The following is a 27,319-nucleotide window of genomic DNA, read 5'->3' as shown; positions in this document are numbered from 1 at the left end:
ATCCATTCATCTATCCATCCATTTTAGAAATGTTAGTTTTGTTTTTGTTTTTGTTTTTTTTTTCCCACTGCCTCTGACCTTCAGTTCTGTTATATGCAGTCTGGGATTCTGAACAGTAGAAGTCGTGTACAAAGCCTTGTAACACGGTGAGCCTGGCTCATTGTGAGCAGTTAATATCAGTTTGTTTTCTTTTTCCTTCATGCCAAGTGTGGGCTGCTAGGGGTGAGGGGTGATGTGCCACGGTGTTTATGTGCTTGGACAGAATGCAAAGCGACTAAGAGGTTGCTGAGAGAAGACTGTCGGTGAGTGTAGATCAATTCCAGTGCCCTGAAAAACGCACAGCTATTTTATCCAGAGAGGCTGGTCGCTTTGGTTGATCGATTCTGGGCTGTAGTCAGCTCTTTAATACACAACTTTTTATAAGCATCAGTTACATTGCGATGGAAAACGTGGGGAAGCTACCTCCGCTCCACCCTGCTGCAGCTAAACAGTAAATGAAGCCTGCAGCGATGGGGATTGCGGTTTGGAATCCAAAGGGTCCTCAGGCTGGGGCGGCCCCGCGCAACTCAATTCTCTACTCCAGGTTCAAGTATGCAGTCTCTGGCTTCTCCAAAGCGGCTAGCAGGTCCCCATAGGGTCCCCTGCAAGGACACGAAAGGTGCAGACAGCGGGACACTTGGGTTCAGGGGCACTGGGGCAAGCAGTGTTCGTTCTACCACGCAGGCGGGGAAAAGTTTCCAACTCTTGCCTGTTGGCTGTCTCGGTGCACCTGGACTCAGCCCCGGGCCGCCCTTCTTGCACCCCCTGCCCTGCATCCCCAAGGTGCACCGTCTTTGAAGGCCAAGCTTTTTGCACTTGGTCGCGCTGCACGCACTTTTTGCACTCTGCGCTCGCGCGTGCGCGCGCACGCAGAGGAAAACACCTAGAGGTACTTCAGAGTAGTTAAACCAGCAAGAGCTCCAGGAGTGCAGGAGACAAGGGACTTCCAGGAGCAAGTGTCCGGAGAAGGGTGCCCGGTACGAGTGCGCGCAAGCGTCCTCCGTGCGTTTGGCGGGATGTTGGGGCAGCTTCCATGCCCTCGAACTTCAACTCCACACCGGCCCATGACTGACCCCTCCACACATACCCCACAGCCTCTGGAGACCCCTTCCGCCCCCAAGTGCGCAGGCCCGGCCGCCCCAGCGCGCATGCCCTGGGCTCGTGGAGCGGTGGCCAGCCCCTCAGCCTTTTTGCTTTCCACACACTCTACAACTAGGGGAGGGGGGCGGGTCACGTGATCCAGCCGGGCCCGAGGCGCGCGGGAGTAAGGGGAACGGGAACGCGCATGGGAGACCGAGCGAGGCGCGAGGGGAGGGGCGCTTCTCGGGAGCGCGCAGCTGGTGGTGCATGAGTGGAAGGGGCGGTCCTCGGGAGCGCGCGCCGGGGTGGTGGGGGAGTGAGGCGTGAGAGCTTCTCGGGAGCCGGAGAAGGGGAAGGGGCGGCCCTCGGGAAGGCGCCGAGGGAGGCGTAAGGGGAGGGGGGGCAGCCTTCGGGAGCGCGTGGAGAGCCAGGAGGGCGGTCCTCGGGAGCGCGCAGAGCGAGGCGCGAAGAGGGCGGTCTTCCAGAGCGCTCGAGCTAGAGCGCGCGTGGGAGAGAGAGAGAGGGAGAGAGAGAGAGGAGAGCGAGACCGCAAGCGGGCGGGCGCGGGGCTGGGCCGAGGCGGGCGGCGGCGGCGGTGGGCCGGCCGGAGGGGGAGGAGCGGGCGCTGTGTGAGCAAGGCGGGCGGAGGATGAGGCCGTGCCCGGGCTCTGGCTGCAGCCGCCCGGGGACACGCCGTGCACCCTCGGGCTCCGGGCTCTGGCGGCGGCGGCTGTGGCAGCGTTAGTTGCGAGCGAGCGAGCGGCATCTCCCAGCGCTTCTTCCTCAGGCGGGGCGACGCGAAGAGGCGGCGGCGGCGGCGGCGGCGGCGGCGGCAGCACCGGTGTATCTCGGGTTGAAGACTGCTCTTTGCTTTCCTCATTGACTGACTCAACCCCCTCCTTTATAATTTTTTGGAGGAAGGGTGACCTCTGGATCTGGGGGTGGGGGAAACCTACAGTTTTCTTTTTTTGTGTGTGTGTGTGCGTGAGTGCATGTGTATGTGAGGAGGGGGTCGGTGGCACGCGCCAGGCTTTGCAATTCTTCTCTTCTTTCATCTTTTTCTCCGCCCCCCCCCACCGAAAAAAAAAGGGGAAAAAAATCCCACAACTGCTCTAGCGTCCTCCTACCCTTCCTCCTTTTCCCCCGGCAACCTCTGTCTCCGCTGGTGATTGCATGGTTATGCTCCCCTCTCTGGGGGGTCTCGCCCCTCTCAGCTCGCTCCCCAGCCCTGGCTTCCCTTGGATTCATTTCTTAAAAAAAAAATTGGGAGCCCGGGAGTGAGTTTTTCTGCGAGGCGTGTGTGTGAGAGAGGAGGAGGTGTGGGGTGTTTTCCTGCACGAGGGGGCGGGTGAAGTTCATTGCCACCCACCCCTCACTTCACCGTGACCTTTTCGGACCGCGGGTTTTCTTTCTTTCTTTTTTTTTAAATTGGGGGGGGGCGTCTCTAGAGAAATCGAGAAGCCAGGCGATTTCGGTGGTGGGGAGAGAGCATGGCCGCGGGGAGGGCTTCCCCAGTCTCTTGATCAAAGCATTCCGCTATTCTGATTTATTGCCTGCTTGGTGAGTTATTTTTCCCCCCTTTCCTCTGTAAAGGAGACCTGTGTGTTCAGCCATTACTTTGCTCGGCGCTGTTCGCAGGCATCTCCGACCCTCGGTGCAGAGGGGAGCCCCACACTTCGCCCTCTCGCTTCCCCGTGCCTCCCTCCCCGTCTCCCCGCCCCTTCCCCCCTTTTTTCTTTCTTTTTTTTCCCCTGCCCTCCCTTCTTGTTCTTCTTCTTCAGCTTTTTTTTTCCTCCCAGCCTCCCCCCCCCCGCGCGCCCTTCCTCGCTGCTGGAGGGAAAAGCCCTTGCAAGAGGAGGGAGGGCTCGGTGTCAATTTTTTCTTCTTCTTGGGGTGTGTGTGTGTGTGTGAGCTTGTGTGTGTTTGTGTGTGTGTGTGTGTGTCTGTGTGTGTGTGTGTGTGTGTGTGTGTGTGTGGCCGCGGCCCGAGCCTGTGGCGCGCGGGTAGGCGAACGGGGAAGATCCCCGGCGCGGTTAAAAGAACCATGGATGGCCCGACGCGGGGACATGGACTCCGGAAAAAGCGGAGGTCGCGATCACAGCGAGACCGGGAGAGACGCTCTCGGGCCGGGTTAGGAACCGGTGCGGCGGGTGGTGGAGGAACCGGCCGGACCCGGGCTCCCTCACTGGCTTCATCGTCGGGCTCCGACAAGGAAGACAATGGAAAGCCCCCATCCTCCGCCCCGTCCCGGCCCAGACCCCCGCGGAGGAAGCGCAGAGAGTCCACCTCAGCCGAAGAGGACATCATTGATGGATTTGCCATGACCAGCTTTGTTACTTTTGAAGCGCTGGAGGTAAGGGGGGGACCCCCTTTCCCGTTTCCCCCATGGTTTCCTTTTATGCATGACACCCCCCACTCGGCTGCACCCCGGTTTTCTTGCCTCCCCCGCCGCGCTCGAAGCTGTCTGTCTCGTCCGAGGTCTTATTGTTGGGTGTGGGGTTGTGTGTGGGGGGAGCTGGGGGCAGATAGGCAGCAGCAAGGAAGAAATTGCCAAGCGGTGTGCCTGGTCTGGTCGTCTACTGGTTTCGTTCTTGTCCAGCTTGCCTTTCCCCTGCGCCCCCTTCTGCACCCCCACCTTCTTCCACAGCAGATGGGTGGGAAGAAAGGGGTTCGGGCATCACAACAATGCGCCCCCCTTCTCCATGGATGGCTCTGCCCCCACTCCTTTCCTCCTCGTCTCCCTCCCTAATCATGGCTTCTTGGCTGGTGGAAGTCTTTGCTTGGGTTTGGGGCGCCTGTGGACGGTTCTCTGTGCTTTCTACAGAGCCATATGTCCCCATGCTTGTGTGTGTGTAGTGTGTGTCAATCTGTCTAGAATATATATGCCTTTTCTGGATGTCCTGGGGACCAGAGGCTGATAGGGTTTTGTGGCTTTTCTGCACCCCCTCCCCTTTTTTGGTGAAGCTGGGGAAGGGGGCGTTTTCTCCTTGTTGGGAGAAAGGAGGGAGGAGGGGAGAAGAGGAAAGGATGGAATATCTTTCTATATTTTGCATGGGGCTGTATTGCAGATGGGGTTAACGATAATATTATACACACACATACATTTGTGTGTGGTGTGTTGGTGTGAGCAATTTAGTTGAAGGACAGAGGAAGGTACACCAGGGAGGGCTGGTAGGAGGCAAGAATAAAATCCTAGCTGACTGCTGAAGGGCTTGTTACCAATTGTCCCTCTCTTTTTAGTATGTGCAACCCCCCACCCCCGTGATTGGCTTTGTGTGTGTGTATGTTTGTGTGTCTTTCTTTATTCCTTAGGCACCTGCAGGCAGCCTTGATTTTCAAATGCACATTTTCCTGCCTGCTAAGAGGCTCCTGTGGTGTGTGTTTGTGTTATTTGTTGGTTGGAAGGAGCTGGAGGCAGCAGGTCCAGGGGTCACAGAAAACTATCTTAGATTGGGAAGATCTGATTTGATGGCAGCATTGGTCACTGGTTTCTATAAATTTAACTGCTTTCTTTCCTCCTTTACTTCCCTTTCCCCACCCTCAAGACACACAATCACGCACAGGAGGTTTTGAGATTCTGCTGGGTTGATCCAGCACAAAACCAAGATATCTAGCCTTTCTAGCCTTTCATTGCACCTGACATAAGGGTTTGAGGAAACTTTTCCCTTTCCTTTATTTATTTATTTTTGGGGATGTTATTGTGGTATTGTTTCAGAGGTGCCAAAGCAAGCTTTGTTAATGAGAGCTTGACTCTCACATGCACTGACTGGATAGATTTAGGTTGTTGATTCTACATATGGGTTTGAATTTCAAGTTTGAGTATTTTTAAAAAGGCAGTCTTCCTGTCAGAGTTGTTCACTTTGGTAAAGTGCTTGTGATGGGGGTGATGGTGGTGGATACTGGCCAGTAGCTACTGGTTGGGGAGGAAGGGAGAGTGATAGTGGTATTGGTGGTGACCAGAGATTTTGATTCTAGTACTTGGGTTAATCACTGGTTTTAGAGTTTGTCCTCTCTGGGCTTTTAAGTGTTGAGTGTCACCATTTAGGATGATTATAACTGTGGTTTTTCACTTTGCAAAGGTGGATGGGTACTGTAGTGTGACCTCTTTTCTTGCTTTAAAATGGAAATTGAAATGCTATCATGTATCCTAAGAGAATGCTGCCTGGAATTTGGCACACCATGACTGCCTGTGGTTGGTGAAGGAAAGAACTTGTAAAAACTGCTTAGAAGTGGTTCTGCTTTTTGGGTAGTTGCCATGCCCTGCTGGGTGGCCCCTTTTAGCCAGCAAGATGGGGCCTCTGTCTTCTCATCATCATTGTGGAGATAGAAGTAAGTTATACATTTGTTGTGTATTTTGTTTAAGTAAGTGTTTGACTTTACCTTCTGACAGAGAACATGCCTGTTCCAGTTTTGTTTTAGGCTTTAAAATCTTACATTTTTAAAGGAGACCAAGTTCAAAAGGTACCTTGAATACCCTTTCTTTCTGTGCTGCAATTGATGCCTCAACTGCTTTTCTAGATTTAAAACCTAGGTTAGTTTGGTTAGCCCAAAGCTATGATACTCCCATGTTTACCATAATATCACATACATAGCGGTATGAAAATAAATATTTTAAATTTCCATGAGAAAGTAGACAGGACAGTAAAGTCCAGTGCATTCAGCACCCAGGTCCAACAACTGTAGTATTTCACATATGTCTGCTTGTGTAGTTCACTGGGCTTCCTCTCACTTTCCAGACTGGCTCTGATGGCACCTGTGAATAATTCTGTATAAATCTCCAGTATAAATGATTCAGATTACTTTAGAGATCCCCACAGTACCATTGTCTCTCCTCAGTAAATTAACAGTTCTTTAGTATGACATACTCTGTCTGGTCACAGTTTCAGAGGCTCAACTCTCTTTTTAGAAAACATGTTAATAAACTTGTTAAAACCATGCAACAAGAGAAAAGAGTCATCATATTTACCTTCTTTGTGGGGTTGTGGGTGGGCAAAATTTTTGTATGTATTGGCTGCTCACACGCTGTGTCCACACTGGACAGTCAGAACCTAAACTTGTAGTGACTGTTAAGAGTTTCTGATGTTCCACTACACTAAATTTGAAAGATTTACTGAACTGTCACCAAGAGATGTGAACGCTTATGAGGAAGAGGGCAGTTAAAGTATGAACTTGGATAGAAATGTGTGTTAGGAGCATGTAAGTGTTAAGAATTAGCACAGACACCAAGAGTTACCCTGAATACATACTTTGTGTTTAAATGAAAATAATATCTGGCATGAATTATAAAGGTGGCTCCTGGCCTGATGTTATAAGAAACCAGAGATATTGGCTTGGACAGTTAGGCAAACCAGTTTAGAACCATTTCTGGCAGACTGTGGGATCACATACTACTTAGGTTGTGCACTAGAACACTGACCCCAAGATTTTGTCTTTAGTAACTTCTTGGTAGCTTCAACTCCCTCCCTCCCTCCCTCCCTCCCTCCTCCCTCTCCTCCCCTCCTCTCCTCTCCCTCCCTCCCCCTCTCCCTCCCCTGAAGAAGCTCCTAAGTGATAATGGAATATTTTGATATAAATACTTCTAGGCCAGCTATGGTTTTACAGACACTGAACTAAAAGTAATAAGCCTAATGGCAGCCTGCAATTTTATGCTTATTCTTTGCAATGGTTAGATTTTTATTTAAGAAGATGGAAGCTCGGAGGGCAGTTTGGCATCTCCCACATGTTAGAAGCAGTGAAACTGGCTGAGGTAGTTGCATATTCTGCAGGGACACTTGTCTTGAGTAATTGTGCCCTGAAGTTCAAGTGTGTGATTACAAAGAGTCTCATGATAGAAGATAAGAGGGTAGGTGAGGAGGCTAAAGTTGAACGGTGTGTTCTCATTACACAGTTACGAAGCAGAAGTACCATTTAGAAACAGTATTGCATGTTTGGGTATTCTTTGGGTGTTAAGATGAGGGCAAATAAGCTCTAAATGTGTTGTTTGTTTTATTTTTTGGGGGTGGGCAAGGTCTTGTTCTGTAGCATAGGCTGGATTTGCATATTCAGCAAAATTCTCCTGCTCCAGCTTCCAGAGTGCTGGGGTTATAGGTACACTTGACATTCATGTCTTTTTTTTAAACAAAGTGGCTTCTAGCAATCAAAGTATAAATGGGAAATTTTGGCAGTCTGGTATTAACAGAGTGCACTTGTATACCAGCTATGGTGCTGTTCAGAATTCTTTAGGTTTTTATTAGGAAGACATGGGTAGCCTGGCTGTAAATTTAACTTTGCCAATCAGCTTTTCCTTTCTCTATTCCTCTTTGTAACTTGGATGTTTCCTTTGGTAAAGCTGACCAGAGGGAAAGAAAGATGCTTCTGGTGTTCTTAAGCAGACAAGAGCTCTGCTGGTGATTTAGGGTTCTGAAGAGAGAGCAGGGCTCATTTCTGGTGTGTAGAGGTTCATATCCAGGTTTTCCTGTGACCCTTGCTTCCTGGATCTGCTTCAGGGCTCACAGGTCTATAGTCTTTTAAGTCTGTTATATGGGATTTGATACACTTGTCTGTTAGGTCTAGTAGGTGGTAGTAATTTATTTTTGAAATTTCACTTATTAAGTTTATCATGTTTCTTGTGCTCGCTACTCAGCAGATATTTATGGAGTGCTTAATATTTACCAGGCACTATGAGCATGAGAAACCTAAAAATGTTTATAATATCTTGAAGAAGGATGCGATTTAGTTGATAACTTAAGTCTAAACCTACAAGATGATTTTGATACAGGCATTTGAATATTTAATATTAACTGAAGAAGACTTTTAGGGAGAAGATAGTGAGAAAAGTAGAAGGGTTCAAGGGGTATTGCATGTAAGTGTGTGTTGAGACACCTTCTTGTGTACTCTAGGCTGGCATCAAACTTACTGTGTAGTGGAGGATGACTTTGAATGTCTGATATTCTTGCTTCCACCTTTAGAGTGCTGGGAAAAATAGCTGCGTACCTCAACCCCTATTTTGGCTATGCTGGGGATTGAACACAGGACTTTGTGTATGCTAACAATGCAATCTACTAACTGAACTACATCCCCAGCCCTTGAGAAGTCCTCTTGGAAAAGATGGGTCCTAGAAGGGTAAGAGTGAAGGGGAAGCGCTTTCCAAAGAAATATTGAAGGCAACACAGGCAGAAGGCCATTAAGAAGACACTGAGTGATTAAGACCAGGGGCCAAGGGAGACTCGTAGGAATGTGTACAATAGTAGTGAAGAGGTTCTTGTTAGAGGACCGCCAGTCACACTTGGCCTTTCTAAATAGTTGTATGAGCCTCCTTAGGAAGTCCTTCTAAAAGTGTCCTTCCCTCCCTTCTCTGTTAGTGGAGAGGTTGAGATTAGGTTATAGTGAATTTTCTCAGGCTGGAAGGAAACATAGCTTTTTGCAGGTTTCTCATAGATTGTGTTTCAGACTGAAGCAGAATGATCAGCTTTCAAATACGTTTTAGTACCACTTGTTCTGTTAGAATTAGGTCTTTATTGTATGAATGTGCATTTTCATTATGGGGGCGGGCACAGATACAGTGTGACTTTTCTCCTAAATCTCTCTGGCCACAGGTCACTTTGTCAGCATTGAATCCATAAACCAGTGTGGGAAATGAGTTAAGGTCTCAAAAAACCCCTCTTGGAGTTTGGTGATCTCCCAGGGTTGGATGATAGGGCTGATGGTGGTAGAAATCACCCTCAGAGGCTGTATATGGGAGGCTGCTGCAGGAGTGGCAGGTGGGGTGTGAGGTATTAAGAGAGATGTCCACTTCTTTTTCTGCTCCCCTTCCTGTCTCATGTCAACTGTTTTACTGATTTTCCCTAAACCCACCAAGAGGTGAGTATTGGTGAATGGTTCTCATTAATAGCTCTTTCTCAGTGTGACAGCTGCTTGATTCTGAGACTACCAAGTTGCCCTCCAGCCACTATGCTTTATCTTCTCTTGTCCCCTTCTAGTTTCATGTATTGCTGCTTTTTAGCAATCTGGAAAAGAAGGTTGGGATGAGAAAGGAAGTTGATAGTGGTGTTAAAACAAAGGTTTCCGATTAGCCGGCTTGCAGCCCACAGAGTGGTAATTCAAAGAGGGTCAGAGCATCTCTAATGCTGTTACAGTGTCAGAGAAAGGCCAGGATCACAGTTTGCTTGCTTGTTTCACTTTCTGTCTTGTGGAGTTTGGTTGTGAGATTGCTGAGAGAAAGAGGTCAAGTCCCAGCATTTCAGTTCTGAGAAGTGTACATAACTCCGTGATCTGAGGACTTTCTGAGTGATGGAAAAAGGAGAGAGAGAGAGAGAGAGAGAGAGAGAGAGAGAGAGAGAGAGAGAGAGAGAGAGAGAGAGAGAGAGAGAGAGAAAGTGTGTATGATGTGTATGAAGCTTTTTACCATACTTCAATTTCTGTATTTCCTTCTATGAGGTAAAGCTTCACTGGAGGGGGCTTTATGTGAGGTGTATTTGAAGGCTGAATCTGATTCTGTGTGACTCTTATTAGCTGTGGAGATAAACTGTTCTAGCTATTTTGGGCAAGATACAAATGAATCATTGGATTTAAAAAGTGGACCATGAAGTTAGTGATTGGTTCCGAGAGAGGTGTTCCCTTAATAATTATTTGTAAAAAGGTTAAAAAATAGAGTTTTGGGGCAAAGAGAGTAGCTCAGTGGTAAAGTACTTGCTTAGCATGTGCAAGGCTCTGGATTCAGTCTCCCAGTACCACACCAGACAAAATAAACAAAGCATTTGATTTAGGAAGTTCAGAAGAAACCCAGAGTAGTTTGTTGTGATAGAAATTCTGGGACTCTTGTAATAAATAAATAAATATATATTATATATATATTGTCAAACATAAATGGTGATTATTTCATTTGAGAGTGTGAAGATTAGAAAGTATTCAAACACAGAAAACAACTGTTGGGATTAGCTATGGTGGAATAATCTAGGTCCTGAGGACTGTGTATGGTTTGGAAGTCCTCTGATGATGTTGATAGCCCTTCCTGATGAAAGGTGTGTATGTGTATGTGTGTGTGCCTACATGCATGCGTGCATGTGTGTGTGTGTGTGTGTGTGTGTGTGTGTGTGTGTGTGTGTGTGTGCATGCAGTATGTTGTGTATGTATACACAGGCACAACAAGTTGGTGTACATGGGTGCTGAGGGTGGATTTCAGTCATTTTACCCTGTTCTGAATAGGTGTACTTTTACAATACACAAAATGTAGTTTCACTTTATTGAAGTCAAGAATCAACATCTCTTACCACCTCCCCTGCACTCTAGGGTTGGGATTACACCCAATACGCTATAGATTTAGGAAAAGGACTTTATAAAAGGATAACAATATCCTATTTGATGACAATATGAAAAATTCAAGTATATTCAAAACTCTGTTGAAATCAGAAAGAAAACAAGTAGTTAATTAGGTAAAAATCCAGACTGGGGGAACTAAAAAACAGTTTGAGAGATATTGTTAGCAAGAGATTATGTACGTCTAATACATAATCTCGAACAACTGTTGTATGAATGTCGATCTTGTCGATCTTCTAAGTCCCACTAGAAGTAGGGACTTAGAAGGTTCTAAAATGTGTCCTCTTCCCACTTATGATGAGTTGTTTTTTTTCACATCCTCTCTGTCCCTAACAAAACAAGGCATAGTTTCTTGTCTTTCTCGTCTTGGTATCAGTCAGTAAGTACCACTGCAGGGTCACAAAGAATAGGTCTTTTTTTTTTTTTTTTTCCTATTGCTTTTAGTACCTGCAGGTGGGAATGAGTGCTTTTATATCCTCTGACAGCTTTTGCTTTCTTAGGAAGGAACTGTGTCAGTGCAGGCTTCTATGTCTGTCCCATTTCAGTCTCGGATTCCATGTATTTTTAAGGGGACCTGGACCTTGAACTCATGTGAAATGCTTATTTCTTTCACACACTCATTTCAGGGTCCAGTTACATTACCTACCACCTACCCACTCCCTACCTCCCTGCTTCCAGCTTTCTTCCCCTAACTAAAATAGAGCTATCAAAAGTAGGAATGCAGATAATAAAGTGGAAAGTATTTGGGAGGTTGTGACTGAAATGTCAAAACGTGAGCACTACTAAATTTTCATTTTTCTGAGCATTCATGATCTCAGGGACTCTGGTGTTATTTAGTCTGGGTTAGAGAATTGCTTGTGCTGTTCTAGCTTATGCTTATCATCTTAGTTCATATCTGAATGATAGAGGTTGCCCAAACTAATACATACTCAGTACGTATAAATATTTATTTAATACTTTCTGTCATTTTGGCTTGTTGCTGTACCTCATAGTGGCACATGCTCTTGGTATCAGGACCTTGGTTAGAACCTGGTGCAGTAAAAATTAGAGCCATAGAGGAGAAGGGGGAAAGTTTATAGTGTGCATGAGTGACAGTAATGGATAATAAGGGTGAGGATTAAGTTTCATTGGCAGAGCTTCTTTTTAAAAATACTGTGTAGTAGCTAGTAACTGGACCACAGCCTACAAACAGAGACTGTGACCCCTGGTTGTGTGGCTGAGATCTGATACTTCCATCTGCAACTAAATTTTGAATCCTAAAATAAACCATTGCCAGGGTCAAGTTGTAGTGGTGAGAAATGTCAGTTTCCTTGTTGTCCCTACATTTGCCCTTTGGAGCTACAAAGCAACCCTTATTTTTTAGGTATTTGTAGTTTCTGATGGACGTGATATTTTAGAACTTAAAGGGACTTGATAGATCATCACTCAGTACTGCAGCTACCCCTCAATTGTACTAAAAAATATATGATTATTCCTCTTTCTCTCCTTTGTTTCTTTTCTTTTCTTCTTCCTTTCTCCCTTCTACCCACATATTGATTTTCCAGAGACAGAATCTCACCAAGTGGCCCCCAGAAAGTCTGTAACTTATAATGTAGACCAAGTTGGCCTCAAACTCAGAGATTCACTTGCCTCTGCCTCCCAAGTGCTGGGATCAAATGTGTGAGACAGCATTCCTGACACCCACCCCCCTACCCGTTTTGGTGTCTTTGTTTATCTGTCAACATTGGCTAAAGGTTGGGAATTAAGCATCCTTTAGTGAACCGTTTCACATACTTAAAAATGAAGGGGGAAGATATATAAATGAAGACATAAAGACAAAAGCTTTCATTAAAATATTATCTGTGTCCAGTTAAATGGTAGAAATGATAATGTCTTTCACTCATTTCTTCTGTAGTAGACAACAGTAATGAAAGTCTTGGATTGTTCTATTCTAAGAAATGCTCCAGTATATTTTGAGTGATAGCAAGCCTTCTCTGGGGCAAAAGAGGGAGATGAGATTTTGGTGATTGTGTATGTAAATTCTTTACTTTTGTTACAGTGTTCTCTGCGACTGCGACTTTAGAAAATTAGTTTTTCGATTAATGCGCATTGGAGGCTGTCCTGGAACTAACTCTTGTAGACCAGGCTGGTCTCGAACTCACAGAAATACACCTACCTCTGCCTCCTGAGTGCTAGAATTAAAGGCGTGCGCCACCAACGCCTGGAGAGCTGAATCTTTAAGAGGAATTATCCTAACATTAGGGTCTGAACTTTTCCTGAGTAGCCTTTGGCTCCATTTCACTCCACATCTGGTGGCTGTGCTTCTAAAGAACCTTGGTGTTCTTTGCAGAGACATTGTCCCTGGTGGTGACGCTCTTTCTGCCCCTCATTTTGCAAATGTTAACAGCTCTCAAGGATTAACTGATCTGTTCTAGATCACACTGGGAGTTAGAGGTCCCAACTGTTACCCAATGAAACTAGGAGACTGTTTTCCCTTAGTGTTGGTGATTGTAAGTATTGGGAATTATGGAAGAAAGTTCTGCTTTTTTTAAGTCAGTGCCTTTTGCAGCCTCAGCTGACCTTGAAATTTCTGTGTAGTTTAGGATGACCTTGAACTCTGATCCTCTTGCATCTATGAACTCTGGCACTACAGGTGTGCTCCACCAACCCTAGTTTATGTGCTGCTGGAGCTTGAACCCAGAGCTTTGTCCATGCTAGGTAAACCAGTTCCCCGAATGAGGTACATCTGTGGCCCAGAAGAAAGCTTTTAAAAATAAAAATCAATTAGGAACATTCATGGAACATCCTATTTTTCTTTAATAATATTTTGTTATTTAATATCAAGATCCTTTAGAAACGTTCTCCCCCCATTCCACATGCTCCCTCAGCAGTATATTACCTTGAAACTTATTACTCCTTTCCATAGGTATGTTTTTTTAAACAAACAAACAAACAAACAAAACCCCCAAACCAAGAAGCCCTTTCCCACCCTCCTGTAATGAAAGTATTTAAAAGCAAACAAACAAATAAAAAAAAACCAAGCCGGGTGTCGGTGGCTCATGCTTTTAATCCCAGCACTCGGAGGCAGGGGCAGGCAGATCTCTCTAAGTTCGAGGCCAGCATGGTCTACAGAGTGAGTTCCAGTACAGCATCCAAAGCAATACAGAGAAACCCTGTCTCGAAAAACAACAATAAAAACAACAACAACAACAACAACAACAACAAAATGGAAAAAAAAAAAACAACAAGCTATTATGAGGTGATACTATGAGGCTCCTCATTCTTGAATGTCCAGTGGAAAGATAATTGCTTGACTAAAAGATTAACGTTATTGTGGCCTACTTAACATTTATAATTTTTTTGAGTGGGGATTAAGTTATTTTCTTCAGACTAGTAACCTGGAGAAATTTAGAGCAAGCTCATTAACACTGATATCGGAATATATGCAACAGAACTTTGGTATGTATTTGAGATGAAGATTCAAACTTTCTTCTGAAGGACCCAAAATACAGGATTCATGTGGTGTGCTGGCTAAGGCATCTTGTCTGTTTATTGCTGAAGGAGGAAATTTATAACAACTCTTCGTCATGTGTATATGCTTAGAACTATATAGTGAAAAGAAGTTTTCATGGGATTGTAATAACATATCAAGATGGATGTAATTAAAACAGAAGCAGATTGACACCCTGAATTAAATGCAAACCAGAATCCAGCATACCTGTGCCTTTTGCCTTTCTTATTTGCTTCGGGGCAGTCAGCCAGATATGCAAATAAAAAGACATTGATGAATCTCTCTGTGTGTGCTTGTGGTTGCAGAGAGCCCAACTATTTTATTAATCTTTTACCAAGCATTGTTTAGATTTGCAGCAATGATGGAATGTATTAATTTGGCAGACCAAATAGCCTAGGACCAGAATGTAGGAAATAATAAGAGGAAGACATGATTGATAGGTTGTCCCATAAATAACACATTTGACTGATAAAGGGGCTGAGTAATCTTTAGATCTGATCTTAATGTCATTAATGGACTTGTTAAACCAGGATGTTTGAGTTTGAACTTCAATCAGAGACAGGCCTTGCCTCCCATTCTAAAATGCAGACCTATCTCTAGCTATGCTCCCTGGACTGATCTGTTGACAAAATTGGTATAAATCGAATTTTTGTAAATTGGATAATTGGATCAGATGTCAGGGGGAATCTTGCTGTGAAAAATGAGTCTTTTTTTTTTTTTTTTTTTTTTTTTTTCTAAACCAAGTGTAGTACTCCTTCTCTCTGCAGGGAAGCTGGGATTTTGGTAGTCATGTGTTCTAGTTTTATTTCTGTTGCTGTGATGAAACACCCTGTCCAAAAACAACTTAGGGGACTGGAGAGATGGCTCAGCCGTTAAAGGCTAGGCTCACAACCAAAATGTCAAAGAGCAATTCGGAGGAAAGGCTTTACTCAGCTTACAATTCCAGGTTATGGTCTGTCATCAGTGGCATGAATTTCAGTGAGCTAGTCATACCACATCTACAGTCAAGAGCAGAGAGAAACAAATACACCCTTGCTACCTGCTTGGTGTTATTCGACTAGCTTTCTTTTGCCCACTCAGGACTAGGCAATGATGTCACCCACATTCAAGCTGAATCTTCCTGCAGCCCATGCTGATCTAGATAATTCGTCAGTCTAGGAAATAGGAGGAAAATGTTATTTAGGCGATTCTAGGTCATGGCAAGTTGATATTTAAAAACTAATGGCTGGAAACTGAAAGAGATGTCTCTACGGTTAAGAATGATGGCTGTTCTTGGAGGAATCTGAATTCAGTTCCCAGTTCTCAAATTGTATAGCTCATAACTGCCTGCCACTCCAGCTTCAGGGAACAGGACACCTGTGGTCTCTGAAAGCACCTGTGCACACATGTACGCACCCAGACATATACACACAATTAAAAATAATAAAAAACAAATCTTAAAAAAAAAACAAGTCCCAAACAAAATAACTAACCATTGCACTATGTTGGTGGGCGTAGCTTCCCCTGTGTCAAATCTTTCCTCTTCATGTGTTCCCTGCACTCCTGGAAGGAGGTGACTATGAGAGTTTCATTTTCTGTTCAGGCTTTATACCTTACTTGGTCTTGGTGCTTCCAGCAATAATTGATGGTGATTAGAATAAGCCCTTGTCATTCAGATCTCAGAGCTTGGTTTTCAAGTGCACGTTAAGGAGGGCTTGTGGCTATGAATATGGAATATGATTTCCATATCTGTTCCATTGGGGAGTCCGGGCATGTCATAACCACTTCAGAGTCATGATTGTACAGAGACACCCTAGCTGTAATTTTTCTATATGACAGTTCAGTTTTAAAATTGTAAGGATGCCAAAAGCAGGGCTGTATTGTTATTAGGAAAGTCGAGGACATCTGTTATATCTTGTTAAACAGGGGAGAAAAATGCTCTAATCAAAAAGTCTAATTATGTCCTCTCAACTGAGGGAAATATCCTTTACTAAATTTTTGGAATTTGTCTAAATGGAAGAAGCTGGCCTCTAGAAGAACTGAGATGTAAATTTACTCTATTAAAAAATTACCCTGTGATGACATAACTGTGATGACATAAGGGTTTCATTTTATCAATCTGCTTTTACACTGTGTGTCCAAAAGAAAAAAAAAGTATTTTTTAGAAATTGTCTACACCAGCATGAAGTTTTTGTTTTTCTTCTCCCTCTCACTCCCAAAGCATAGGAGGCCCCAGAGGGAGTTTTTATTTCCAGATGTGAGCCTCAGAGGACATGGTAGCTGAGAGCTACCTGGGGGAGGGAGCAAATGATAATTGCAGGTGAGAGGCAAGGGGATAATTCAGCTAGAGTTCTGGGAGGTGAGATTTCACACCTGAATGTTGAAACCTGCTCAGTCAGACAGTTGTGTTGTTTAATTTAAAAACGTCTCATTAGCCTAACACTGAAATGGACCAGATTGTTCTAGATGAGCTCCAGTGCAAGGAAAATAATGATTTTAAAATACTGAAGTATGCTGTGTTCTCATTTTTAAAATTGTCTTATGTAATACCTGAAAGTGTCAAAAGCCATCTCCCCCCATATATATATATTTCCCTTGACCACTAATTTGATGATTTAAATTTTTTGTATATTTGTGTGTGTATAGTGAATGCACCTGTGTGTGTGTCTGTGTGTGTTTGCACTCATGCCTTGTATGTGTATAGATGGTAGAGAAAGGCATTGGGTGCCCTGATTCACCACTGTGTCTCATCTATTCCTTTGAAACTGGGTCTTTTGTTTACCCCAGAGTTAGGCCAGCAGTCAGCAAGCCTCAGAAATGCCACAGTGCTGGGGTAGATGTGCCTGTGGGATTTATCTGTAGGTGCTGGAGATTAGAACTCTGGTCCTCATGCATTTGCAGCAAGTGCTCTTCTCACCGGGATATTTTCCTAGGTCCCTAGACCACTTAAAATTCTTTTTTGGAAATGCTGCTTTCCACTTTGAGTCATTCTAACTTCAAGATGTAACCCATCTTTAAAAAATTCTTAAAATTACCTTTATATACCCACCCCCATTGTGTGTGTGTCCATCCATGCTTGAATGTGCACACAGAGGTCAAGAGGACAAATTTCAGGAGTCAGTTCTCTCTTTCCACCATGTACATCCTAGGGATGGGATTCAGGGTATCAGGCTTGGCAGCAAGTGACTTTACCCATCTCTCTCTGCCGCCTATCTTTTGCTCTGTATTTCAAACTATGATTGATTTAACTGAACTATTACCTTTGTTCAGAGTCACAGATGATGATGATGATGATGATGATGATGATAATAATAATAATAATAATAATAATGCCATTAGTGACACTTTATTCCTATAATCTGAAGATTGGGATGTGAATTAAGTCAGAGAGGTGTATTTATTTATTTAGCTCTATTTCACCTTTCTGAAATGTTGTTATCATGGATTGAGATCTTGGGGCCTAGTCTGAAGGAATCTTTGAAGCATTAGCTATGACAAGATATGCCTTGTGTTTACTTTAGGAGCCAGTGGGAAGTTCAAGTGCTACTTATTTTTCCTTTGGACTGTCCTGTGTTCAGTAATGGCTTACTGGGTGTCACTCAGGAAAGGAGAGCCAACACTTTTTCCCTGTCTTTCTAATGTATTATTTCACTTCCCCATGTCCTCTGTCTTTAGCCCCTGCATCCTCCCTACATACATCCTTTAAGAGGTATTTTAGAGCTCTTAAAATTGTTGCTCTCTCTACCCTATAATCCATGTAAAGTAGGCATTCAGTCAATGCTTATTTAATGTTGACCTAAAAAACACTTGGAAAGACATGTTTGAAAGGGGAGCTTCTGTAGCACTTGCTCTGTGCCAGGCAGTGTGTGTGCTCTCAGTTTCACATTCACTGTGCCTTAGAACAAGACTGGACAAAGGAATGATGTCTGGTTTACAGTTGATGGAACTAAAGCTTGGAGAGGTTATCAGCTCACCCAAGACCAAGAACTGCACCAGTTTATGTCACACTTCAAGGCTTAGTTTCCTCACTCTTACACTCCTTTTAAAAATATGGATTCATTTTGTGAGAGCCTCAAATGGGTCCCTGGTAGAGACCACATTTATTCCTCTTGCTGTTGAAAACTATGCTGAGCTATAAAGGATTTTCTATGTATAGTAATAGGATTCAGGGCTGGGCAAGTATCATATACATAATTGTTTGTGAAGTTGTTTTCTTTTTGTCTTCCTGCCTTGTCTGTCTTCCTGTCGGTCTTTCTTACTACCACCAGCCCAATCCCACTTCTGAGCTAAAAATGGAATCCAGTGCCTGCTGTATGCTAGGAAAATGCTGGTTCACTGAGCATCTCCTATTTTAAAACTTTCAGTTTATGGGCTTGGGAGAAATCTCACTTGATAGAATATTCGACTGGCATATAGAAGGCCCTGGCTTGGAGCCATATTAATTGGTGGTATATAGTATACACCATAATCTGAGTACTCCTCTCTGGAGTGGTGTTGAAGGGAGGGGGTTGAAGTATAGTGCCAACCTCAGCTACATAGCAAGTTCAAGACCATCTGGGGATACGTGATACTGTGTCAAACTAAAACAACACAACAGCATAATTACAGAATCTTAAAGTAACTTCATATAGTTTGCCTGTAGTCTAGTTGTTGGTGTTATTCCCTCATGTCTTGTTCAGTGTTTTCTGTGCATTAAAATCTGTCCTTCAATAATATTAGCAGGTTATTTAAGAGCAAGAGGTCAGGTTCTTGAGATTGAGACTACTAAGTGACTAAACCATTGCATTTTGTTTTGTTTTGTTTTAGACAGGTTTTTCTCTGTAATTGCTTGGCCCATTGTACTTTCTTATGTCACCCATTTCCTAGAACAACTTTCATTAACAGAGATGTGTGAGATTGGAGAAGGAACTGGTAGCCTGTCCTAGGTTTCTGTGCATATAAACTTATTTTATTAACAGATGCCTGCTATTTTTTTCTGCTTTTAAACTACTGTAGGAAGTGGCACTTACTTCTCTTGGGAAGATATTCCACAATAAAAGAGATCTTATTACTGGTGCTAGGTTTCATTTTATTAGTTTATTTATTTATTTTTAAACTATAGGCACTCCATTCTTTCCTCATGAAAGACCATACTAAATAGCTCTTTGCTTTTCTTGATATCTATTTCTGGAAGATACCTGGTGACAGAGTCCATTATTTCCTTGCCATTGTTTCCTTTCATTATTCCAAGCACATTTTCAAATTGTTCTCTCTCCACCCAGTTGAGGTTTGTTTATACTACAAAGAGTATGCTAATGACTCTGGCTGTTAGATTGATTCTTATGGAAATCCCAACTGCATTTGAAGTAAGGTACATTATTGAGAATCCCCTTCCTCAGTTCCCCTGGGCTAAGATGCCCTTCCACATAGTTCATTTTCTAGGACTAAAGGATTCACACCTTGCTAATGACCATCAGGTTGGGGACAGGTACAGTACAAAGACATCCTGCTTCATTATTCTCACGGGGCCTGAATTTTCAGAAGAGTGTTTCTCTTTGATGAGAAGAAGCTATTTGTTCCATCATGTTCCCAGATGGGCTGTCTTAACCGCCTCTCTCTAGCTCCCTCAGTAAGCAGTTATCTTTTTTCACATCTAAAATGGGAAAACAGTGGATTACTTCTTTAGACATTGTAATTGCAGGAGATACCTAAGCCAGTCCTTGCCCTCTGACTATCAAAATCTGGTATAATTGGAGCCACACCTGTAAGTCCAGGGTTTAAAGGTGTTTTCATACCCTTTTACATATGTGCAAACCACAAATTCTGTCTCACTTCTACGGTCTAATTCAGATGTAGAACTGGTAGGAACTGTGAATTCATTCTTTTGCTTCTCCTTGTTCTCTTCTTGGACTCTCTTGGGGATGTATCCAATTAACGAAACTGACGATGGGCAGCAGAGATGGGGATCAGTCTTAGGACAGTGGGTATTCTCTGATTATAGATGAGCATTACTGTAGCATTGTGTAGATTTCAACATCTGCCACCCATATTTCAGATGCACTTTTATTTCATTTAGAATGTCATACCTGGGATTAGGAACAGAGAAATATGTACACTTGTCCTGATTGGAAATTATATTGTTGAAACACAGCCCATATGGCCATTGTAAAATGGTTACTACTTCGTATAATTGCTTTCCTAACGATGTGCTTTGTCGTTACCTCCATTTTCCAAGAAGTGCCCCGGTAGCATGCTGACAGCAACAGCATCATTAGAAAACATGACATGCAAAAACACTCAGTCGTCTTTAGTGTAAGGATTAGATTACAGTGACAGAGGATAGGTTGCCATGCTTTGTAGCCATGGCTCTTGCTTGGATCAGCTTTACCAATAGACTGGATGACAGATTCGTAAAGACCCTGTCTCCTGGTTTTCTGCATATATTTTATGGCTTTGTTGCCATTATGAGAAGGTTGGTGTCTCAAGAGTGTTATTTCCACATGTTCATGTCTTGGGTAGAGGTTTTTCTTTTTTTTTTCTTTCTGGGATAACCCCTCAACCTTTGTTTTCCTGAATGTGAACACAAATTGTGAACACACACACGAAAGTGAACACACACTAAAAAAGTGAACACAAAGGTCAATATAGGGATGGTTTCATTTGGGGTAATTTAGATGAGAGGTGAAGGAGAGAAGGAGTGGGTGAGGGAAAGGAGGAAAGGGAGGGAGGGAGGGGAGAGAGAGACACTAAAAAGTACCCATAAGTACCTGCTGTATATCATCCATGTGTAGTGTTGGCTCCACATGGTTCCCAAGTAGCTCTTCTTTCTTACTAAAAAGGAGTGGGTGGTGGTGGTGGAGGAGAGGTTTATTACATGTAGAGGTCAGAGGATAACTTTTGTGTCATCGTTTGCCTTCCACCTTGTTTGAGACTTGATTGTTTTGTTGTTTATCTGCCCTGTACATCAGGATAGGTGGCTTTCGAGCCTCTGGGATTGTCCTGTCTCTGCCTTCCATTTCCTGGTGGTAGTGTTGGGAAGCTAGAAGTTTGGCACTGTGCCTTCAGCTTCTAAATGGGATCAGGGTAATCTGAACTCAGGTTCTCAAGCTAATTCGGCAAGCTCTTTTCATCAAGCTGTCTCTCTAGCCTTCAGGAATGAGTTATTTATAACACAGACAGGCTCAGGGTCAGATCCTAGAAAGACAGGGATGTGAGAATGGTTTCAGGTAAGGTGAAGGTGTCCCAAGTCTCTTGGGGATATCTTAGGGATGTGGCTTTTATGGGATACGGTCTTCTTCTACTTCCCAGGGTCTGTTTGGCATCTTCCAAATCAGTAAGAGGTAGACTAACAGAATGAAGTCTTTCATCAAATCCAGTGTTTCTCTTTGTAGTCTGACAGAAATAATGGGATGTGGGGACATTCTGAGTGGTTTTGGACATTGCAGATCAACTTGAGCAGAACCAACCAGAACAACCCCGTTTTCATAATTAGGATGAGATTCTTCAGAAGGAAGGAAAAAATTATCTGGATTCTTTTTATTTTGGTATTATTCTTTTTAATTTATTTAAAATTAAAGTGTATGAGTATTTTGCCTACATGTATGTTTGTGCACCTACCACTTGTGTACCTGGTGTCAGAAGAAGTCAGAAGAGGGATCTCCTAGAACTGGAGATAGAAATGGTTGTGAGCCACCGTGTGTGTGTGTGTGTGTGTGTGTGTGTGTGTGTGTGTGTGTGTGTGTATGCGCGAACGCGCGTGCGTGCACACACGAAGGGAAGTGAACCCAGGTCTTCTGAAAAACAGTGTTTTGAACCACTGAGCCATCTCTCCAGTCCCTCGATTGTGTCTCCTTTATTCTGGGGGTTTTGGTTACAAATGATTTCCGTGAAGTTTTCTTGAAAAGAAGTTAAGCATAGGGCTCGAGAGCTTGAAAGGACTTTGGGGATAAGTTGAATTTTATGTTATGAAAATGATACACAGTTAAGGTTCAGTCCTTGGGAAGATTTTGAAGAAAAAAAATGACATTTGATTCTCTGTGAAATAGAATCTCCTAATCTACCTGGGTGCTCAATAAATTTGAGGGAAAGGAAAGCAGAAAGTGAAAGTCTGTTAGGGCTCTCTTCTGGGCAAGGCTATTAGGTTATTTTCATTGGGAAGACTTAATTAGAAGTGAAGCTTTACATCTGTCCCTGCTTTCCCCAGTATTCAGGGAAATTGGACACTGATGAATACCTCTGCTATCCTGAATGCCTCACAGGTGATGTTTTGAGTCAGTCAATCAAAAAGATATTGGGAAGAAAATGGAATGTTAAAGAGAATAAATTAATGAAAAAGTTCTTAAAGCTTTTGGCTTAAATGTAAGAAGTAGACAGCAGTTGATACAATTTTCTTTCTGGAAATTCATTCAGACATGATGGGGTTTTGTTGTTATTGTTGATGTGTAGGTCAGAGGTCCAGTGGCTTTGCACGTTTACCTAGAATTCACTGTTAGAACCAGACTGGCTAGCCAGTCCCCCCATAACCCCCTCTCCCATCCCCCCCATTCTCCTGTGTTCACCTCCCCAGTACTGAGATTACAAATGAATATTACCATCCCTTGCTTTTTAAAAACGTGTTTCTAGATGTTGTACTCAGGTCGTCAGGCTTGCAAAAGCAAGGCCTTTACCATCTGAACCCTCTCCCCAGCCTTGGACATGGATGGTTCTTGACCAAAGAGGAAAGACAAACCCAACATGTACATAACTCCTTGTACATGTGGGAGCTTTTTGAAGAAAATACAAAATAATTTAAAAAACAAGAATATGTTGTTATCTGCTTTTGGGTTCTTGAAGGAGCTTTTGAATTTAAGATGTGGTAAAAGGTGCCAACCCCCCATGTTTTCATGATTTAAAGCAGTGGTTCTCAACTTGTGGGTTACTACCCCTATAGGGGTGGCAGGTCAGTTATTTAAATTATGATTCGTAACAGTGGCAAAATTACAGTTACAAAATAGCAAAGAAAGAATTTTATGGTGGGGGGGGGTCACCACAACATGAGGAACTGTATTAAAGGGTCACAGCATTGGGAAGGTTGAGAACCATTGATTGAAAAGGATGAACAAATTCTGTTTTTCTAGTGTAGGCTTTCCTGGTGGCTCTAGAAATCTGTGAATCCTAAGGGACTGGGTGTGCAGGTGGTTAGAGTCCAGTACTGCTCCAACACCTGAATCAATAGACTTGGGAATAAGGGAAAGGAGTCTTGGGACTCATGGAAGAGAGGATTATACCAGAATTCATGTTCAGAAATACAAGATCTGTTTCCCCTTTATCAGAAGGAATAGGAAATGAAAGCATTTGGCCACCTTTCCTCTTTACCCTCAGGCCAGAATAGATGCACCTATGTTAATAACAGTAACTAGTAATTATTGAGTGCCTGCTGTGGGCCAGGTATCAGTCTAACTGCTTCTTTCAACTCATGCCATCCTCACATTGGATTCATGTTGGCAGGAAAAGAAACAGGTCACAAAGTTTACACCTAACATAAAAAGTGCCCAGTATGTTGCTGGAGTCCATACATTTTGGCTACAGAGCCTGATTTGAATGTTTATACTGCATAGTGCCATTTAAGATAAAGTAAAACATTAAAGGGTTTTGTTCTGATTAAAACCAACTACTAAGGCTTTACCCATACTCCCTGGGTTTAAAGGTAGTAATACATTCTAGGTTGGTACTATGTTATAGACAAGAAAACATACCCAGAAAATTATGTTTTCTAATAGTTGTGGATGACCTAGTGAGTTATTGTTAGAGGTAGGGCAGAGGTACAGAAAAGCCAGGCTTCCTAATATATAGGTCATTGCTTTCCCACTGGACTGTACTGCTGCCACTTAAAAGTATTTCAGACATATAAGTGAAGCTTAATTTTACAAACGTAATTTGTGTCACCTGTATCCTTGTGGATGTACTAGATTAAAATAGCCAAGTTGCTTCCTCCCCTCCCTTTTTTTTTCTGGCCATAAGGAAGAAGGTAGAAATTTGGTTTTATCTCTTGAGGTGTCTTCCTAGTCTTTGGTAGGCTTTCTTAAAAGTAAGTAAAAGGTATTTAGGTGAAACAAAGGAGTCAGTCCCAGGATTGAATTTTGCAATGTCTCATAACAGTTATTTTAATTTCATTTTTATCTTGGCCTCCTTTAGGATACCACTAATTTAAATTAAAAAGACAATGGCAGCTATTTGCAAACTCGGGTTAGGGATCGTGGAATAAGATTTGAAAAGAGGGAGGGAAGAACTGTTCTCATTTCTGGGGTGTTTTAGAGTCTCTTACTTCTGGCTTTTTTGTTTTTGTTTGTTTTTTTCTTTTGATTCCGTTCTCTGTGACCTCTTTTCTTGGCTAATGTTTTGTTTAAAAACAAGTGCTCTGGTATTCTAAAACAAATTATCCTGGTTTAGTGATTGTGCTCTTAGATAAAAGGCCCCAGGGTAGGGCTCTCTCTGTCTTTGAATCCTAGTTGCGTTGGTCTGCCTGAGAGCAAAATCCAGTTTACTGCTTTGCTTCCTACGCAGATTAGTGTGGTTATCTCTACCATCGACTCTGAATCTGAAAGGGGGAGATGTGGATTGAATTTAACCCTACCTGGGGCCTCAATGGGAACTGGGAAGGATTGTGGATTTGAGTTTTGCCCGGGGTTAGAAAGAACCAGCCAGCAGTTTCCTTCCAAGTTTTGTCACCAGTCTGGAAATCAAAACTCTTCCACAGTACAATATGATAATGAAAACTGGAGCAGTCTTCCAGGCTATGTTGTGGAAGAGCACATGCCCAGGATTTTGCCAATGACCCAGAATCCCCATGTGGCCACAGACAAGTAATTTGATTTCACAGTTTCTATTCTTAAATTTGCAGGAGGGGGTTCCTGCAGGAGTTACATAGTGATCATAACTTAGCAGCTTCCTTTTAGGGTAGATGTAATTGTGAGACAAATATCTACTGAAAGCCGTAGCCAGGCATTTTGTATTTGGTGGGAAAATACCCTTTCAGTCTCTGAAGTGTCTGTATAACTTTCCCACATAATTTTGCTCCCCATTACCCATTTGGGGCATGGAGAATCAGGATGGAATGGTTTCGCACTGCTGCATCTTGCAGGTTTGGCTTTGTGCAGTGATTTTTGAAGTGCACATCTGTACTCCAGTCTATTAAATATACAGATGTCCCATCCCAGGGCTTCTCTCACATTAGTCAAACTCGCTGTCACTCTCAAGACTTCTTTTATAGCAATTCTCCGTACAGAGAAGGAATTTGTTTTGGAATCATTACTGTAGAAAACATTTTTTTTTCAGTATTTCTTAGTGCAATGATAATGGCAGTGGTTTCAACAATTTCTTTTTGTGTGTGTTCTGTGTGCGCGATTACCTGTGAGGGCTTTTTATAGAGGTTGACTTGGGCTGTCTTCCTCAATTGATTCTTTATTTTTTGAGATAGTATCTCTTATTAAACCTGGAGTTTGATGTTTCTGTTGCACTGGCTATCTAGCAACACCCCCATGCCACCTCTCCTTTACTCCACTTCCCAGTGCTCTCTCTCTCTCTCTCTCTCTCTCTCTCTCTATATATATATATTATATATATATATATATATATATATATATATATCCAGCTTTTACGTGGTGCTGTGGAGACAAACTTAACTCATCACATGTATACAGCAAGTGTGTTACTCACTCAGCCATTCCAGGCTCCTCACTCGTTTCTGTGTAAACCTCAGTAATTTTTATGAAAAGAAAACAATCATACATAATCATTCTTAATTTTTTTTGTGTGTGTTAAACACAGCCTGAAAAACATTGCTCATATTTAGCACAATGAATTATTCTAAACTGAATATCTGAGTAACCAGTACCCATGGAAAGATACAGAACTTTGTTGGCTAGGATAATATAGTTCATTGGGTAAGAGAGTTGCAGCACAAGTGTGTCGGTGTGAATTTGCATCACTAGCACTCATGTAAAAATCCTGGCATAGCTGCCTGTGCCTATATCTCAGAGCTGTGATGGGCAGAGACAGGAGTATCATTAAACAGTAGGCTGCTAACTTAGCTTCAGTTTCAGTGAGAGCCCCTCCCTGTCTGATGGGAATAAGCTGGCATGTGATGATAAAGCAGGATACCCATATTCTCTTCTCTGTCCTTTGCTAATGCTTACACAGGTGCACTCTCCCAAACACACTTCTCTCTCTCTCTCTCTCTCTCTCTCTCTCTCTCTCTGTCTCTGTCTCTCTCTCTCTCTCTCTCTCTCTCACACACACACACACACACACATACACAAAACATTTGGATATTTATTATGCTCCTCAGATTTCCTCTTCCATTCCTTACATGCCAAGAAACAGTAAAGTACAATACAGTATAGATGCAGAAACACTGCTTTTTCTGTCCTTGGTTCTTAATCACCCTTGTGAGTGTGGGTGATGTGAAGCTTTTTATTGTTTATGTTTTGCTTCAGTCTTCAATTAGATCCTGACAGTGACTTGTCTATTAGCGCTCAGAGCATATATCAAAATTTGGCTCTATGATTTGTCCTTTTGGAAATCTAATTCACTGAAAATATCCCCATAATAGTTTTGAGAAATCTGTAAAGACAGATAACCAGCCATGGCAGCTATGACTCTATTAAATAAATGAATCTTATCTTTCCTGCCTGGGTAACTTAGTAAACATGTCTCATCAGCCATGTATCTTTATCTGGTACATGATGAAAGGTAGATTCTTGGCTAACGAAAATGAAAGGATTTCTCCTTCTTCTCTGTCTATCCCTGAATAATCTCCTTTATTCTATTCCACTTTGAGCACTTAAAGCCAAAGGTAATGGAATTTGCCTGCATTGCCTTCCTAATTTTTTTTTTTCTCCCCCTGACAAAGAATCATCAGGTTCTCAGGGGAAGAAGTTGTGGCTGTTATTAAATAGCAGGCTTGCTTGTTTGTTTTCTTCAGAGAGGGATGCTTTCTGTAAAGGAATCAGGATTAAACCCCCACACTTGAGCTGTGTGCAAGTGCAGGGAGAGTGCTGGCCATGGCTGCTGGCGGTGGTGACATGGTGCTTGCTGGCAGGCTTGTGAGCTCTGTCAGGATTAAGAGCTGTTCCCTTCCACTCTACCCCCATTGCGGTGTTGGCCATTTTCACTAAACAGGTGACATGACTCCCGTCACCCCTGTTCCCAATGGCTTTCCGTCTTTCCAAAAGTACACCAGAGGCTTGTTTTGTTACAGTACATTGATTAAATAAATATTCCTGTGTACACAAAGGAATGGAAACTGGTTATAGCACCAGGCAGTTAGCTGTCCATTAGTAGCAGAGCAACTACTGCCTGTTTTCAACTCCCTCTCCTCCTCCCCTCCTCTCTCCAACATGAAGGTGACAGGAACAGATAAATTGCCTGGCCTCTGCTTTCGGGGCATTCGTGAGGCGGGGGTGTAGTGTCATGCTTTTT

General features: G+C 43.1%; 1 protein-coding gene across 3 annotated transcripts in view; it reads left to right on the top strand.

Moving 5' to 3' along the window:
* The first annotated feature begins 3,163 nt into the window (after window positions 1-3,163).
* Window positions 3,164-27,319, top strand: part of Auts2 (activator of transcription and developmental regulator AUTS2) — a 1,069,576-nt gene continuing 1,045,420 nt past the window's right edge. For all 3 annotated transcript variants that reach the window (XM_035444351.1, XM_035444352.1, XM_035444350.1), the window contains exon 1: window positions 3,164-3,472. In XM_035444351.1, the coding sequence (XP_035300242.1) occupies window positions 3,164-3,472 (309 nt within the window). The remainder of the gene's footprint in view (window positions 3,473-27,319) is intronic.

This window comes from Cricetulus griseus, chromosome 4, assembly GCF_003668045.3.
Source record: "Cricetulus griseus strain 17A/GY chromosome 4, alternate assembly CriGri-PICRH-1.0, whole genome shotgun sequence".
NCBI classification, from domain to species: domain Eukaryota; kingdom Metazoa; phylum Chordata; class Mammalia; order Rodentia; family Cricetidae; genus Cricetulus; species Cricetulus griseus.
Note: the sequence above shows the minus strand (reverse complement) of the source record. Positions and strands in the feature narration are given on the sequence as shown.